The 17844-nt window shown below is 42.9% G+C and overlaps 2 protein-coding genes across 2 annotated transcripts; both read left to right on the top strand.

Annotated features, from left to right (window-relative positions):
* Positions 1-7912, top strand: mcm4 (minichromosome maintenance complex component 4; the record flags this gene model as incomplete). Its single annotated transcript, XM_079227208.1, has 16 exons — positions 1-64; positions 191-349; positions 451-614; positions 703-804; positions 901-996; positions 1261-1356; positions 1639-1777; positions 1961-2181; positions 2318-2438; positions 3373-3629; positions 4741-5106; positions 5200-5327; positions 5903-6110; positions 6200-6428; positions 7036-7169; positions 7375-7912. The coding sequence occupies 16 exons, from the start codon at positions 1-3 to the stop codon at positions 7468-7470; spliced, it is 2580 nt and encodes an 859-aa protein (XP_079083334.1). The 3' UTR covers positions 7471-7912.
* Positions 7913-9364: 1452 nt separating this feature from the next.
* ube2v2 (ubiquitin-conjugating enzyme E2 variant 2) lies at positions 9365-14143 on the top strand. The gene is made up of 4 exons (XM_079236787.1): positions 9365-9388; positions 12789-12937; positions 13033-13158; positions 13299-14143. The coding sequence occupies exons 1-4, from the start codon at positions 9373-9375 to the stop codon at positions 13443-13445; spliced, it is 438 nt and encodes a 145-aa protein (XP_079092913.1). The 5' UTR covers positions 9365-9372; the 3' UTR covers positions 13446-14143.
* The last annotated feature ends 3701 nt before the right edge of the window (positions 14144-17844 follow it).

The following is a 17844-nucleotide window of genomic DNA, read 5'->3' as shown; positions in this document are numbered from 1 at the left end:
ATGTCTTCCCCAACATCGACTCCTGGTGGCCGCAAACGAGGCCGGAACGCCGGCCCGTCCACGCGTGAGTTCACGCGTCCTCCTTTAAATGAGACCCTCGACTGCTGGGACACTGAGATGGCCGCATGCCGGCAGGTTGGGGTGTGTTTGTCTGTGTGGTGTTGATAACTTTGTCTTTGTGTGTCCTCAGCCAGCAGCGAGGGGCCCACCTCGCCTCTCTCTCAGCGGCGCAGGGGCCAGGACTCCTCCGCCGGCGACCTGATGCCGATGCCCACCTCCCCGCCGACCGACATGCTCAGTCCAGCGGCGCCTCTGGACAACTCTCTGTTCTCCAGCCCCCGGCCCTCAGGTGCATAACAACACACAGTTTATGGTTTTCGCCTCATCCAATGTTTAAATCTTCGTTGTTGTGGCCCACTTGAGTTAACGCCAGTGTCTCTTTCCAAACAGTCCCACCCAATGAGGTGGACATGAGCTCCCCTCTGATGTACGGGACCCCCAGCTCCAGGGTCGAAGGGACCCCTCGCAGTGGAGTGCGTGGCACCCCAGCCAGACAGCGTCCTGATCTGGGGTCAGTCAGGAAGGCTCCACAAGTCGATCTTCATTCTGAGCCGGTCAGTGGAGGAGACGAGAACATTTTGAGTGTACTTTTTATAAGGATGACAAACTTTAAACCACAGTTGCTGTTTGTTTTTTTTGCAGCCAAGTGGTGACGGTGCCGTAGCCAACGAGCCCAACGCCGGTCAGAGACTGGTGATCTGGGGGACTGATGTCAACGTTGGGACCTGCAAGGAAAAGTTTCAGGTATGAAATCTTACATTTTAGCCATCGTAAGATATTCCCCATTTTTAGTACTGAGGGGTTAATTGTCTGCATGCTTTGCATCACTTTTTATTTTAGCGGTTCCTGCTGAGGTTCATTGACACATCCTCCTCTGAAGATGAGAACGCTGGGTTGGACCTGAACGAGCCGTTATACATGCAGAAGCTGGAAGAGGTAAACTTAATTTTAAAAAGCTGTTTGTTTCATTGTGTTGCTGGTTTGGTGGTACAGTTTAGACCGATCAATTCTCTGGTTTAAATCAAACTAGATGTGTTGGCCTTCACTCTGGGTTTGTGTACAGCAAAGTGTTTTATTTATTTCCAGCTGAAAACACCACTATCTTCTCAAATGTTAAGACTCAAATGAGTCTAAATATCAACAGGAACTCTCAGATCTCGGTCTGTCTTAAATATTAATATTTCTCTCTTTGTCCCACAGATCAGTGTTGTTTGCGATCCGGTTCTGAATGTGAATTGTCTGCATGTGCAGTCCTTTGACGCAGAACTCTACAGGCAGCTCATCTGCTACCCTCAGGTAATGTTCTATATTTTACAATTGCATTACAAAGACACTCGTTAATCTGTATGTTGGTCTTTGTATATCATGCAGACCCTTCTAATAATACAAAAAAAGAGAGATTTCATGAATAAACTACAGTGCAGCGTGAACAGACAAATTATTGTTGTCGGTTCTTTTAATCTACAGGATGTCGTAAGCTTTGTCCCGTTGTTAAAGTTTAAATGAACCTTTATTTCTATAGTCTCCCTTTGACAGCGTGCCGATTGCTAACAAGTGAGTAATTTATGCCGTTGACAGGAAGTCATCCCAACCTTCGACATGGCAGTCAACGAGCTTTTCTTCGAGCGTTTCCCAGACTCCAACCTGGAGTACCAGATCCAAGTCCGCCCCTACAACGCCCTGAAAACCAGGAACATGAGGAACCTGAACCCAGAAGGTGTGTGTGTGTGTGTGTGTGTAGTCATTAATCCAGCCTATGTTACGTGGAATCACACTTCATCAGACCTAGCATATTTCCATCCCATATTGCGTGTGGGATTTCCGTGAACCGTGTTCACCGCGCCCCCGGGCTAAATCTGTGCCTTTTTTGCGCGTTCCCCCCCCCCCTCCTCACACAAAGACATCGATCAGCTGATCACCATCAGCGGCATGGTGATCCGCACCTCGCAGCTCATCCCCGAGATGCAGGAGGCGTTCTTCCAGTGCCAGGTGTGCGCCTTCACCACGCGCGTGGAGGTGGATCGCGGGCGCATCGCTGAGCCGGCTGTGTGCCGCCACTGCAACACCACCCACAGCCTGGCGCTGGTTCACAACCGCTCACTCTTCTCAGACAAGCAGATGGTGAGAGTTCAGCGGGGTTGATGATGGGGGGGGCAGATTGCTTACAGTCGGCGACGCCGAATATGTTGGGTGGTAATTAATGAGGTGGCGCTGTAGAGGTCACGACATCTGTTCATCTTCGGGGAATTTGTTTCAGGTTAAAATTCAAGAGTCTCCTGACGACATGCCAGCCGGTCAGACGCCGCACACGACGGTCGTCTACGCTCACAACGACCTGGTGGACAAAGTGCAGCCAGGAGACCGCATCAACATCACCGGTAAGATTCCTTAAATCTCTGCTGCAACTAAGACGGATCTTTTTATTAGCAATTTTTCTTTTATCGTTTGCTCTATAAAATGCCACAAAATTGACCATCACAATTTTTCCAGAGCTGAAGTTTATGTCTTCAGACTACTTTCACCTCCAACTGCCCAAAACACAGAAATATTATATTAAACAACAAGTCCTGACAAACGAGAAGCTGAAATATATAAAAAATATTTTTGCTTGAAAAACGCCTTAAAACGATCGATTTACATTATTAGAATAGTTGTGTATGAACTTTCTGGCTATAGAACTGTTGGTTGAGCTCTAATACTTTAGTTTAATTGTCAGAATCAGCTTTATTGGCTACACGTACATGGAATTTCACGTTGCTCTCATCGTACTTGTATACATACACAATATACAAGATAAATATAAAAGACAACAGAGATAAAAAAAGATAATTGAAGACGACAGTAGTCCGAGGAGTGCAGATGAAGGTGTCTGATTTAAATGTTCATCAGAGTGACGGCCAGTGGGAAGAAGCTGTTCCTGTGTCTGGTGGTTTTGGCGTACAGTGCTCTGTAGCGCCCCTCAGAGGGGAGGAGTAGGAACAGCTTGTGTCCAGGGTGTGAAGGATCTGCAGTGATCTTTCCAGCCCGCTTCCTGACTCTGGCGGTGTACAAGTCCAGGATGGAGGGCAGGCTGGAACCAATAGTGTTCTGTGCAGAGTGACAAAATAAAGCTGCAGCTTTATTCAGGAAGGACGAGGAGTGTTCTGGCCGACGGCTGTCGTCCTCTTTTCAGTCAGTTTGAGCTCTTGAGCTGCAGGGTCCCTCATTCCAAGCGCCATATATATATATATATATATATATATATATATATATATATATATATATATATATATATATATAGACATCCTAACGGCGTCCCACTTGTCCCCGCAGGTGTGTACAGAGCCGTCCCCATGCGTGCCAACCCTCGCCAGAGCAACGTGAAGTCCGTGTACAAGACCCACATCGACGTCATCCACTTCCGCAAGACGGACGAGAAGCGCCTGCACGGTTTGGATGACGCCGAGCAGAAGCTCTTCACCGAAGACCGGGTCCAGACCCTGAAGGAGCTGGCAGCCAAGCCAGACGTCTACGAACGCCTCGCCTCAGCCCTCGCACCGAGTATCTACGAGCACGAGGACATCAAAAAGGTGTGTGTGTGAGAGAGAGAATGGACAGGCGCCAGAACACGAGTGTTGACCTGTACAAGCCCCAGATGGAAGAGTAATCTCTCTACACACTCTCACTTTGGTTTGCCAATAACACTCGGGTTATTGCATTTGATCCCTGCCACGCATGCATGAAAAGCCAGCAGAAATCTGGGACTGTTAAAAACGTGATCCGCTCCGTTAATGCGGTTTCAGGGCTCTGATTTTGTGGCAGCACCGGCTCACCGGGACACTCTGTCTCTCGTTTTCTGCTATGACCAGTCGGAATTTCGATTTTTTTTTTTTTTTTTTTTTTTTTTTTTTTTTTTTTTTTTTACGTCACTGGAATCGTCGATCATCCCAAATATTATAAAACAGTCAAATAAAGGTTTTAACATAAGTATGACGATGTATCAGAGCTTATGGACTCTTCAAAGAATCAAATACCGACATTTCAATGGTCACAGAAAATGCTGTTTAATGAGTTTAAAACCGTTTCACTTTAATCACTTTGGACACTTGAACACTTTACTTACTGTGGACACTTTAATTGCACTAATCTGGTGTAATATAAATATATTTAAGTACTTTTATATACTTTTTATTCCATCTGTATATTTCATTTAAAATTGCTACTGTATTATTATTCTTAACATTTTCTTTTTTGTTACTGTTATTTTTTTTCTTACAAGGCTGCTGTAATCCTGCAATTTCCCCACTGCGGGACTAATAAAGGATTATCTTATGTTATGTTCTGAAATCAGTCTGGAAAAGACAGCACTCCTGTGGTTTAAAACCAAACAAAGCTAAAGAATCACCTCGGGTCTTGACCCTTTTTGATCTGACGTGTTCTTTGGAGCACGTACTTTTTCAGAGAACACGTCATGCAATCAACAAGAAAGCATTTGCACCTGTGAGAGTATCCACAAGTCGGAAAGAAGACATAAGCAAATATGAAACTCTGAAAATAGAGTGAGGAAGGCAGAACTAAATAACATCGACTGTTCTGCCGCCTTTACTGAAGCCGTGCGTTACCGACAGATAACCACTGAATTATCCTTCTAAATAATCACGATTAGACTGAGTATTAATCCCCACCTCTCGTTGGTTCCAGGGCATTTTGCTGCAGCTGTTTGGCGGCACCCGCAAGGACTTCAGTCAGACCGGCCGGGGAAACTTCCGAGCCGACTTGAACATCCTGCTCTGCGGAGACCCCGGCACCAGCAAGTCCCAGCTGCTGCAGTACGTCTTCAACCTGGTGCCCCGTGGCCAGTACACGTCGGGGAAGGGCTCCAGCGCCGTGGGCCTCACCGCCTACGTGATGAAGGACCCGGAGACCCGGCAGCTGGTCCTGCAGACCGGTGCTCTGGTGCTGAGCGACAACGGCATCTGCTGCATCGACGAGTTCGACAAGATGAGCGACAGCACGCGCTCCGTGCTGCACGAGGTCATGGAGCAGCAGACCCTCTCCATCGCCAAGGTGCGCCAGACTCGTTTTTAAACCGATACGACGGAAGCTTTTACGCTGCAAAAGGAGAGTTCTCACTTTTTTTTTTATATTGTGTATCTGCAGGCTGGAATTATTTGCCAGCTGAACGCCCGGACCTCCGTGTTGGCCGCCGCCAACCCCATCGAGTCTCAGTGGAACCCCAAAAAAACCACCATTGAGAACATTCAGCTGCCTCACACGCTGCTGTCCAGGTGATCACCGTCACACCTGATGCAAAATTATTATTATCACTCTCTTGATCACAGTTAAGAAGTTGCTGAACAGGTGGTGGATTTTTACACACTGGCAGCATTTATCAGCCGTAAAGAGAGGTGTGGAAATATGAGGCCTCATCGTCTGTGCATTGAAGTGTCTGTTAGCGTATCTATCGCTGACGGAGGGAACACAATGAGCTGATGGACGACTGATGAAAGAATTGAATTAATTTCGCAACATCTTATTTAGAGTTTGAAATTAGGCTATCTAGTGTGGGATTATTTAGTCTCTTTGTTGCCTTGATTTGCTCTTCCTGCATTATCATTATTACTGTTCCTATTTTAATTGAACTGAATGTCACGAAGATACTTGACTAACACGTCCTTTGTCTTTTTTAATGAATTCCTAAACTGAGCCAACAACTGAATCATTTTAATCTATTTTTTCATAATAAAAGAGAGAACTTGATATATTTATATTTCAGACACAGGATGTCTAACCCGTTATTCCATGGTTTATTTTCTCTCGTCCCGTTCCCGGTTTCTAACGCTGCATTTCGTGCCCCCATCAGATTCGACCTCATCTTCCTGATGCTGGATCCCCAGGACGAGGCGTACGACCGCAGGCTGGCACACCACCTGGTGTCTCTGTACTACCAGAGCGAGGAGCAGATCGAGGAAGAGTTCCTCGACATGGCCGTGTTGAGGGACTACATCGCGTACGCGCGAACGTACATCACGCCCAGGCTGAGCGAGGAAGCCAGTCAGGCTCTCATTGAGGTCTGTTTTTATGTTCCTCCATGTTTGAATATTAGCAGCTTGCAGAACAACATCAGCCCTCAACTGACCGTGTGCTCGTTGGTCCTCAGGCCTACGTGGACATGAGGAAGATCGGCAGCGGGCGCGGGATGGTGTCCGCCTACCCCCGGCAGCTGGAGTCCCTGATCCGCTTGTCCGAGGCCCACTCCAAGGTGCGCTTCTCCGAGAAGGTGGAGACCATTGACGTGGAGGAGGCCAAGCGGCTGCACAGAGAGGCCCTCAAACAGTCGGCCACCGACCCCAGGACGGGATTCGTCGACATCTCTATTCTCACGACAGGTACCGGGAACCTCAACCGCTCATTTGGGATGCATCCCAACATTCACTGGTTCCTGCTAATTTAAAGATGTCACTTTGGGTATTTGGGATACTTTTACTATTTTCAGGGTTCTTACGGTCATGGAAAACCTGGAAAAGTCATGGAATTTTTAAAATGGTTATTTCCAGGCCTGGAAAAGTCCTTGAAAAAAATAAAGTCCCCAACAATTTGAAAAAAGTTATGGAAATGTGTTATATTCATGTGTTCATGTTGTTCATTTACACTGAGTTTGAAATAATGAATATGCTTTTAAAAGAAAGACGGTCAAAATATAAGCAGGCATCTATATAAATGTTTTCTTTTAATCAAATTATTGTTTTATTCATTTGTCATCTAAGGTCTACTGTATGCTTCGGAATTCTCATTGTTAGTTCAAATACTACATTTTCTCACTTTTTCATGTATACACCGAGATTTGGTCAAAAATGTGTATAAACCCTGTATTTTATAAAGCAGTTGCGGAATCAAAAATAAACGGCGGATAAATTGAAAACGACGACAATCATTCGTTGCAGCCCACCAGACTTTTTTTTTTTAATGTTGAGTGTATTTAATTTGTGACTCCAGGTATGAGTTCCACCGCACGCAAACGCAGGGAGGAGGTCGCCCAAGCCTTGAAGAAAGTGATCCAGGCCAAAGGAAAGATGCCGGCCATGAAGTACCAGCACCTGCTTGATGATCTCAGAGGACAGTCTGAAACTGTAAATATCTTCTTCTCTTTTTTTTTAAGTATATTTCATAGATGATATAATGTCAGTGCTGTGAGAACCGTCCTTGTTTCCAGTTATTTCATGTATATTGTGTTGGTAATTAAATTGCATGAAAAGCTCTGAAGTTATTTGCGATCTAACTTTTCTCCCCATTTATTTAAAGCGAATGTATTATATATGTCTCTTTTGTTTCCAGGCGATCACGAAGGAGATGTTTGACGAGGCGCTGCGAGCGCTGTCTGACGAGGATTACTTGACGGTTACTGGAAAGATTGTTCGTCTCCTCGGCTGAGGGCACCCTGCAACTATGTACAGTCCTTAATTTTAAATCCTCTTTTTTTTGCTGTAAAAATATTTTGTATAGTTGAACCAGCATATGTTTTGTTGCTGTATTGGATGTTTGAATACCCTGCAGTTGAAACGACATTCAGAGTAACTGCGTGACTCATTCGAACTTTGGTGTTCCGATGTGAAAGAGATATAAAAAAAAAAATTAAGAACAGAAACACAAATACTGGCAAGTAATAGAGCTAATATTTAAATGTGCTTGTATTCCATTTGTTTACCTTTTTTCAAGTAATGTTCTGGATGTTTTGTGTTCTGGTGAAAAGCTCTTTTGTTCCAACTTGTACATTGTAATGACTCTAGGGGAAGTCAGTCACTTATTATTTCCACACAGATGTCCCTGTAGCTAGCATTGAGTGCTTATTAAGAGGGGAAATAAAATGTTGCTCACTGAAAATCCTCTACGTTTTCTTTTTTTCCAGTTGTGTTTGGTTGAAATAAATTCCAGTGTTTATCCTGAGTACATTTTTTAAAAGTAGTTGACATTAAATGAATCTGAACTCAGTAATATAACAGTTTATTATATTGAACACAAGGTTGTTCCGGCTCCTTACTGAAGCTAGAGATGTTGAACAGTTTTTATTGCACTTATCAAATTGAATTATAATAGAAGTGTTTCGCTTTTATACACATTACCTCGGGATTCAGATGGCATGTTTAATATATTTGGAAATTGTGGGTTCTGCACAAGAACACTTGAGTTTTAACTGAACAAGCCAGTGGGGTTGAAGTCATATTTAACTTAACCTTATAAGCCCTAAAGTTCTACAGCTCATATGACCTTGATATGAATACCATAGCCTTGTGTCCTTGATCTCTAACGTTTCAGCAAAAAAATAATTATGATTTGACTTATTTTCTGCATAAATATGATCAAGAGTGAGCAAAAAAATGACTCATTGATTGCTCCCTGAGTTTTTAAATTGTATTGTTCAGTGCCTTCCTATCATGCCACAGAGTAATACTAATACTTAATCATCCAAATCTGCAATAATAATCACAATAAACAAGCATTTACATGGTAGGAAGCATATTCAGTCCAAAAACCGTGTTTTTCTGTTCAGAAATTGAAAAATGACCTACTTTGACCTGAATATTACATGTTTTGTAAATGACCGTCTCCTTCTGCGTGTTTCATCTGACGTGCCCGAGTCGAGTCTGAGGACCAATGAGATCGCAGGACCTCGAAACGCCACAGAAAACAAAAAAACAAAAAAATGGTTCCTGCTTCGCAGTGCAAGACTCCAATACAGACCAGACAATGCTCTCAGTGCTACTGTTACTCTCACACAGTCTCTACGAGTACAGGGAAGTTACTTTGAGTGGAATCCGCCATTGTTTTGTGCACTTCTGAGCGTTTTAGTAAAACGTTATAATCGCTTAGTCATGTTGAGGAGTTTACGAAATTATTCAAATGTAACTATCCTTTTTTTTTATGTAAACCACCACGTATCTTCTCACAAGGGTTACAGTACTTTAGCAATTTAAATTAATTAGATCGGCATTGTGGATGAGGAGATAGTACAGTTTTAGTTTAAAAGTGGGTCGAGCTTATAGGGGACTAGACTACGGACTAAAAGATAAAAAAGTCATAATTATGAGATAATAAAGTCGAATTATGAGGCGGAAACGGGCTTCCATAGGTTTACGTGATACTGCTAGTGTTAATTTATTTTTTTACAAACACCTGTTCATGAGATATAAAAGTAAATTATGTTCACGCTCTACTGTCAATGAACAGTGACCCGGAAACCCCGTTAGAGGGAACGCAGCAGCAGCAGCGCAGCTGTCGGGGTTTAACGGCTGTGACGTCACGGCTCTTGTGCGCTTCTGGACTCTGCTGAAGAAGATGGCGGCCTCCTCAGGTTCGTGTGCCTTCAAACTATAACGTATACAGCGACACAGCTAAAACGTGTGGCCGAAGCCCTCCGCCTGTCCACCGCCGCTCTGTCACCTCATCCACCAAAACGTGTCAACTCGCTAACGTACACCGGTTTTATCAGAGTCGCTCTCGGCCGCCATTTATCCGTTAATATCTCCGTCTCGGGTAAAGCGAATGCGCTCCGCGGGGGTCGTCTAGCTCCTGGAGCAACCGTGTTTGGCTAACCTAGCTTACACCAGCGAGTAGCTTGCCCCCTCATCCCCCGTGAGTTGGCTAAAATAGGTGTAAAAAAATAAGCATCTGTTCTGCACGTTTTGGGCTTATTGCGTTTTAAAGAGACCCGTTGCGTTATAAATGTGTATTTGTGTGTAAATAACCGCATATTGTGCGAGCTAGCTGCGCTAACCTAAGACACTAGAATATTCCATGACCGCGAGGCAGCGAGTCAATCTTGTTAATTTGATCGGAATAAACGTAATGTTGCTGTTACTTGTGTGTATTAACTGTCCAGGCACAATATCATTGTGTAGCTTAATAGCCATTACACAAATTGTATAGTGACACATGCGTTTTTCTTTTTTATTGTAATCTCTGTGACACACCTCACAGTGCAACACCGTCACGTTAACGTTGAAATGAAGGGTCCGGTGTGGGTCCTTCTTTGATTACTTTCTAACGTTTTTGTAGTCATTTAACAAGGTTACTAGAGTGTAACTCTCGGGATGAATGCAGGAATTAACTCTGTGTTAGTCATTGTTGGGCGGGGAGTATAGAAACGCAGCAGTTGTTTCAGCAAGTAGTTGGAGCCCTTGCTTTGCTATAGCGCTCAACAAGAAACGTTGTTGTCAACTTACAAAATAACTTGCAGATAACTTACTTCTTGAGACTTACAGAAAAATAAAATAATGATTTAAACTTTTTTTGTTTTTAACGTACTTTGTCAGGTTACCTACATATCACGGGGATGCAAATATAAACTGGATAAACGGGAAGTAACTTCATAATCAAAAGTGCAAGTTTGTGCAACCTGCTGATTAATGTTCAAGGTTTAAGTTGTTAGTGCCATAATTAAACAAAACATATTCATTTCTACCTGGCACAAATCTGCTCATGCCATTAGTCTTTAAATCTTATGATCCAAAAAGTTCTTGAATAAGTGGCCATTTATAATTTAGAGTAACTTCAATCACGTATTTGCTTTTAGCACCTTATACCCAACATATGTGCCCCTTGTGTATTAATACTTGAGTTTCAGCTCTAGTAGTTGAAGCATTTCTGAACAGCACTTTCTTGTTACTTATTAGCTGATGTACTCTGATACCAGTGGTGCACTAAAATTACCAGCCAACATTAGTCTCTTTACCAGCGTTTAAATGTCGATAAAGGACTGAAATCAAACAACCTCTTGTGAGCAAATACCTTTTAAGAAAATGTTAGAGCCACTTACTAGGCTCAATACTCCACTGCACCAGATGTGAATTATTGCTTTTTGGAGTGTGAAGGCTTACTGTGATAAATTGTCTGAGATCAGAGGAGGTGAAATAAACGGGTTGATGACGGAGGGAAAATTGTAGTGTTTTTGCTGCGTATTTTGCCAGAGTCGCAGGGCCTTTTTTAAGAAACAGTCCTTCATTTGTCTTCAAGATCATGATTATGAAAAGTAGCAGTTTGAGGTTAACTTGAGAGCTGTCCACTCATCCGCTAGCACTCCTCCAGTCATGAACTGTGAATGGTTCATCATTTACACCTCCTGTCAGGCTGTGTTAAATGCCAACATCTGAACGCTTTGACTGACTAGTTTTGAATGGTTTTATGATCAAGTCAGCCGTTTCAACTCTCGGTCTTAAGATGACTGGATGTTACCCTGAAACATTCATGAAAGATCAGCAGTACAGGCCTGTGTGCTCCGAATCTCATGACTGTTTACAAACAACCGTTAAGACTGCAGATTTGTATTAAGCTTCAGTCTTCAGCAGCATCTGGTATCTTAAAAAAAAAGAAAACCTTGCCTGTCCTAACTTCTCAGTCTGTCACAATTTCATTTTAACATAGTTTTGTCTGAATTGCAAAGATATTTAGCCTAATATTCAAAGATCTGACAAAGAAAAAAGACTCTCACATCTGAAGAGCACTAACCACAGAATATTTGACATTTTTCCTTGATAATTGAATGTATCAAATAACCGATGAATGTAAAAGTAGTTGCAGATTCTAGCAGTCAACGAATTGTTTAAGTCCTATTTACTAAATTGATTAATCTGCAAAGTAGTTAATCAATCAATTAACGTTTTGGTCAATTAAACGTAACAAAATTAGGGCTGCAACAACGAATCGATAAAAATCGATTATCAAAAGAGTTGGCAACGAATTATTGATTCGTTGTGTCGCGCGATTATTGCGCCAGTCAATAAGTCGCGGAGAAGAAAAAAAAGAGCGGAGCAGAGCAACTGGCCGGCCAGCGTTTCTGAGATTGGAGCGAGACACGGCGCTGAGGTCGTTATCTTCGCAAAAATAGAACATCTTTGACGTGTCGAGTCTTGGCCAATCAGCGTTAAGATGTCTACAGCGTCTTCATTCCCCTCAAACTTGTTTTTAATGGAAGCTAGTCAGCTTGCTATCACGTTAGCTAACGTGTTTGGGTTGTGTATTGTCGTTAAAGTTACTTTATGTTCCGTTACAGTTCAGTCTTGCTTGTAAAATACCGTAACGTGATGAAACATGCCGTAACCCCCCGGTCTGGTTCAGTTCACGCAGTCACTCGTTAACGTTAAACCGGCACACTGGTGGATCTGGCTGCAGGTTGTTTTTTTACTCGAAGTAGAATGAAGCAAATCACGTAGTTGGGCTTAGCCAACAACGATCAAAACAGACATGAGAGGAGCAGTACAGCTTCCCACTGTCCCAGTATTTCATACATATTGATGAAGCAGGGTATGCTAAATGCAGCCTCTGCTCCAAGGAGATCAATTACAGTAAAAAGGGCTCACATTTGGAAGATGTAAAGCATACATGTGTATGTTTTTTGTGTTGGTCCATTTTTTTATTCATATTTTTAATCAACAGCTCAGGGATGTTCAAAGAGCAACCTGTTTGCACTTTCTGAAGATGTCTTGCACTGTCAGTTCTGTTTTTGAATAAAGGGTGGGAAATGAATTTGTTTTTTATGGAGAAAATAATCAACCGATTAATCGATTATTAAAATAATAGTTAGTTGCAGCCCTAAACAAAATAGCTTAAAAAAGTGCCCGTCACAGTTTTCCAAAGTGAAATTTTCTTGTTTCGTCAAAGCAACGGTCCACTTATGCTCACTGATATAGTTTGTCAATCAGTAGGGAAAAAAGAGACGTATACTTTAAACTCGTATTCTATTTTTGTTATTTTAGGAATTAAAGTTCCACGCAATTTTCGCTTATTGGAGGAGCTTGAAGAAGGGCAGAAGGGCGACGGCGACGGCACAGTCAGCTGGGGCCTCGAGAATGACGATGACATGACTCTCACGTGGTGGACGGGCATGATCATTGGACCAGCAAGAGTAAGCAGACTGAGCACGTGGACTCCAATGCAGATACTGTCAACTATTCTAGATACTGTTACTGACATCTACATTTCTTTCTTTTTGTTTCCCAGACCAATTATGAGAACAGAATATACAGTCTGAGATTGGTATGTGGATCTAGATACCCAGAGGTGTCCCCGACTGTTAAATTTGTAACGAAAATAAGCATGAATGGGATAGATAATTCCAACGGGGCGGTAAGTGTCCTCACACATCTCACATGGTCATATATGAGCGTTGCTCTGTGTCTCATCATTTGTTGAACTCACAAATTGTCGGCCCTCCTGTCCCAATGACTAATTTGGTGTTTTTTTTGTTGTTTTGTCTCGTCTCACAGGTGGATTCAAGTAGCGTACCAGTTTTAGCAAAATGGCAGATTTCTTATAGCATTAAAATTATTCTTCAAGAGTTAAGGCGTCAAATGATGTCCAAAGAAAATATGAAGCTTCCACAACCACCAGAAGGACAATCCTACAGCACTTAATCTCAATGGATTGTTTGACCCTCTGTCTTAAACCTTACTCTTAGAAATATCGTGTAAATCATCAAGAGGCTCACTTCACACATCAACAATATCGTCTGCAAGACCAAGATTGGACTTTCTTATTACATAGCTCATTGAAAAGGAAAATGTCCCTGCAGTTAAGCACTGAATAGTTTAAAGACTTCAAGACCACAGTTATCCGCCTTTAAAAAATAAATAAAAAAAAAAATATTTTGACAATTACTTTTATGTTTGGCGTGTTCCGTTGCTTGAAGAGGGAAGCATGACGCCACGCAGAGGATGTACCAGAGTCCCAAAAAGTTAAAATGACTGACCACTGAAATAAACGGCAAGATGTGTGTCTGAAGGCATGTTGTGTAACTAATACCTAGTGGAAGAGAAGCCACGTCTTTCTGTTTGTTAGTCAAAGTTAGCAGGTTCATTAAAATATTGATTGCTAAGTATTTAACTGTGGCTGTGGTCTCAAAGTAGTGTCACAAGGTAAGACATATATTTATATATATGTTTACATATATAAATGTATTTCTGTATTTGACACAATGCCATGTTTCTGTTCTGCAGCTCTTTGACATGTAACAGACGTTGAAGCCTGTTCTGTTCTGAAACCCTTGCATTTAACTTCCAGTGAAAATGGCAGGTGTATGAACTTGTGATTTTCTGTAATAAAAATCACTGTCTGCAACAAAAAAAAGAAATCAATCGCAAGCGTGACGTTTATTTTACTCTTCGGCTGCACCTGCACTCACCAGTTTAGCCACAAGGGGGCCTCAGCTGACAAGTAATGCACCTTCATGAGTTATTCTGTTGGGTCATGTAACGGAAGCCAGCTTAATGAAACTGATGGGTGAAGTCACACTGCAGATATTTGAAATGAACAATCAAAATGCCATTTATTACACACTCCAGTTCTCATTTGGTGAGATATTTATGAAATGGACGAGCCGGTTTCTTAATGATTGATCGTCCATCCAAACCACGTCATGCTGTCGCCCCAATTCTTCTTATTTTGGTGCGTAATCATTGCACAGTATTTGCCAGTAGATATCCAGTGAAAAGCACGGGTGCTGTTCCCTCTGTGACCTTTTGTTGCTTTGCAGCGGTTTGATTAAGCTAATGTGCATTAAAAGGGAATTCATTGCAGATGGCGTAGTCGTCTGTCTTTAGAACGCTCAGCTTGTTTATCCGTTTAGAATTATTGTGCATTGCCAAACATTAAGTTGGTGAAGCATCTTTTGAATTGAACATTTTAAACCCTATTTAGCAGGAAAATTTAGTAAGACCACGTTCTCTGTTCCAGTAATGACCTGGGAGAGTGGTTGGTCTGTGAGGGAGGGTTAATGGGGTATTTTAGGGGATTTCTGGCTATTTAACATTCCTTTATCCACTGGCACAGACCTTATTCTGGAAGGATTAGCATTTGATGGTCCAGTCGCAAAACACTGCTGAGCCATCAGTCAAGTCCGTCGACTGACATTTCATTTTCTTTCTTTTGAATACCTTTTTATGAATGGTTGTTGAATTCTTAACAGCCGCCTAGGCCCCTTTTTATGCAAGCAAAGCACAACTCTGTTCTCAAAAGCGTCCAAGGCTTCAAGACTGTGTGTCTGCGTGAGACGCATAAACATGATGAACTGTGGTGGCTTCCACATTCGACCCGCGTGACCTCCGGGTGTCATATATCACCTCCCTGCTGACTCCAGGCCGCCCGTCTTGTCTCGGGAGCCGAAATGAGCAAACGTCTGTCGGACTCGTTCTCTCCACACGCAAAACTACTAGTCAGTGCGGCATGTTCGAGAGCTCGGCGTCGTTGATTCAGAAATGCCCTACATTTCTCACCGGGGTCATGTAATTTGTTTTAAATCTCAGAACCTGCTGACTTGCATGAAGATGAATAGAGCCACAAAGGCGTCTTGTCTCGCAATGCTTCACTTAAGATGAATAAGAATGCTGCATTTGCATGAGAAGAGCAACATAAACAGAAAAACAAAACATGCTTGGATTGTGAATTTCTGCAGCATTTGCATATCAAAAGTCACTAATTTTAACTATTTCTATTTCCAAGCCCTCATTTGCATAGGGTAAACTTTGATGTGAACGCTTGACTGCCTCTCATGTCCAACCAGCGCCGCGCTCTGGCCCCTAGAGGGCGCTCCGCACTCACGCATGTCCTCGATGGGGCTCTTCTGTTTAGAGGACATGACAGCCACTGTGATGCTTCCAGGCTCCATTTGTGCAGGCTGTCATTATTCCTTAAAAAAAAAGTGACGTGTTTCGCAGCGCGCTGCAGGGGAACAGCGTCCCGGCTGCTCGGAGGCTACTGTTCCAAAAGGCTCTCAGCCGGCGTCCCCGCGTGTCCTTATGGGGCCATTGTGGTTGTGCACGTTGCCAGATAACTAAGGCCGCGTTTGTATTGTGTAGCCGTTAAATCCCTTCGAGCAGGCGCGATTCCTTGTTTCAATCTGTGTGCATGTGCGTGTGTGCGTGGGTGTGAGATGAGCCAGCGCCTGCCTGCCTGCTGAGGAGGATGACCTCACTCTTCCTCAGTCTGAGCAAGATGAGATTTGACTTGGATGTGACAGTGTACGGGCCTAACTTCCATCCGCTATACTCTCTTTGCTCGCTGGTTGTCTTGTCCTCCCCCCCCCACTCTTCTCTCAGAAGTCATGAATATGAAATCAGAAGTGGCTTGTGTTGCAGCCAGTCATCCACAAATATGAAAGACACAGCCCCAGGTTACGCATGCAGCTTATTCCTTTATCCACCATATGTATTTCCAGAGCAAACTTCTCTGAACTTTTTTCTAATGGTGACTTCTCTTTTTTTTGTTGAGAATCTCATTTAAATAGAAGTAGGAAATCCTTCCTTGACTATTTAACCTCCAGCCCCATCAGACTAATCTGAATTTCAAACGTGCACCTGCACAAAAGCTCTAGCTGAAGCTATTACACTTGTACAACCCGGGTTATTTTGGTTTCTTTATGAGCCGCCATCCGGGTGAAAAAAGAGTTCTATTGCTTTGAGTTAGAAGGGGATGAAGGCGGAGAGCCGGAGAGAGAGCTGTTCAGTGATCTAAGATGGGAAGGAATGCGGTGAGGAGGACATACGTACGTCTCGTCTGCCGGCAGACTGCTGGAACCAGGCCTCCGCTCCCAGAGCGCTCACCTTTTGCCCCAAAGGGCCAAAAGGTTGCGTCTTGCGTCTGTTGATACTGTAAAAAGCTTTGTCTTCTTCATGGCCACTGAAGGGAGAATGCGTCTGTCTTCCTGAGAAACCTCACGTGTTGCCATTCTTTAAAGCCTTGTCATAACTTACATTCAGAGTTTTACGGAGAGGAGAGCTCGTATAGTCTGTGGCTTCAGATTAAAAACCAAATATGACAAAAGGTTTAGTTTAGTTGAGGTGGAAGGGAAGACATTAAGTCGCACAGAACGAGACAAACGTAAAGGATGACACAAGAAGTGAATGTAAAGATGCAGGAGATTAGGTCACAAACATTAATAATACTACGCAAAGTCAAACATCCAAAAAATGATAAACTACATACGAAATGATAACTTGGAAGTTTCCCATATGCCAGAATTTGACATAAAATATTGGTGCTTTCTTATTTTATTTTTAATATATGCAAATGTTGGCATGGTACGCTTCTGTAAACCACGGCTACGTTGAATGTTGACGTTCCTGAAACCACATTATTAGTTTCACATCAGCCTCGTATCACAATGTCACGTTCACGTTGTGAAACGTTGGTTAGATTTAGGCAACAAAACGAACGTTGCTTATTTAAGGTTGGAAAAAAAGATCATGGGTCGCGTTAAAAACAATAACGTAGCTAGCATATTATGTTGACTTCTGGTTTCGCAAAGGGACACGATCAGCGATGTCCTGGGTGGAAGTGTCTGTTTGAGCATGTTAGCAGACGAGCAACATTAGCACTCATTGGGAGACGCGTTCACTCTCTTTTAGCTCCGTTTTGTTCTCAACCAACTCCTGAGGGAAACAGTAAAGTTAGGAGGCATGAAAGCAAAACGATTAGCTTAAAATGTGAACAGCTTTGTGGAAGTGTTAAGTTGGGAGCTTTCATTTCTGTGACCTCATCACAGAAAATGACCCCGCGCCACATTTAGTATTTATTAATATAAAAAAGTTGATTAGTGCAGCCTCATCTTTCCTCTTTACCCTTCAATCACAAACAAGTAGAGAAGTCAACGCAAGAAAATTGGCCACAAGTCTAATGAAATATGATTTTCTTCGCCAAAAATATGAGTTATGTCGTTCACCTTCCCCGGAGTCTTAAACGCCAGATTACTCTCCAACTGACATTCTAGAGACGAACCACCTTGTAGGACTATGCTCACGGTTTAGATCCAAATATTGC

The sequence above is a fragment of the Taurulus bubalis genome, assembly GCF_910589615.1.
Source record: "Taurulus bubalis genome assembly, chromosome: 1".
Lineage (NCBI taxonomy): Eukaryota > Metazoa > Chordata > Actinopteri > Perciformes > Cottidae > Taurulus > Taurulus bubalis.
This window is presented reverse-complemented; position numbering and strand designations above follow the sequence as displayed.

Coding starts and splice junctions, on each gene's coding strand:
- ube2v2 (XM_079236787.1), top strand. Junction 12,938..13,032: donor TGATCATTGGACCAGCAAGA/GTAAGCAGACTG, acceptor TTTGTTTCCCAG/ACCAATTATGAGAACAGAAT. Junction 13,159..13,298: donor TAGATAATTCCAACGGGGCG/GTAAGTGTCCTC, acceptor CTCGTCTCACAG/GTGGATTCAAGTAGCGTACC.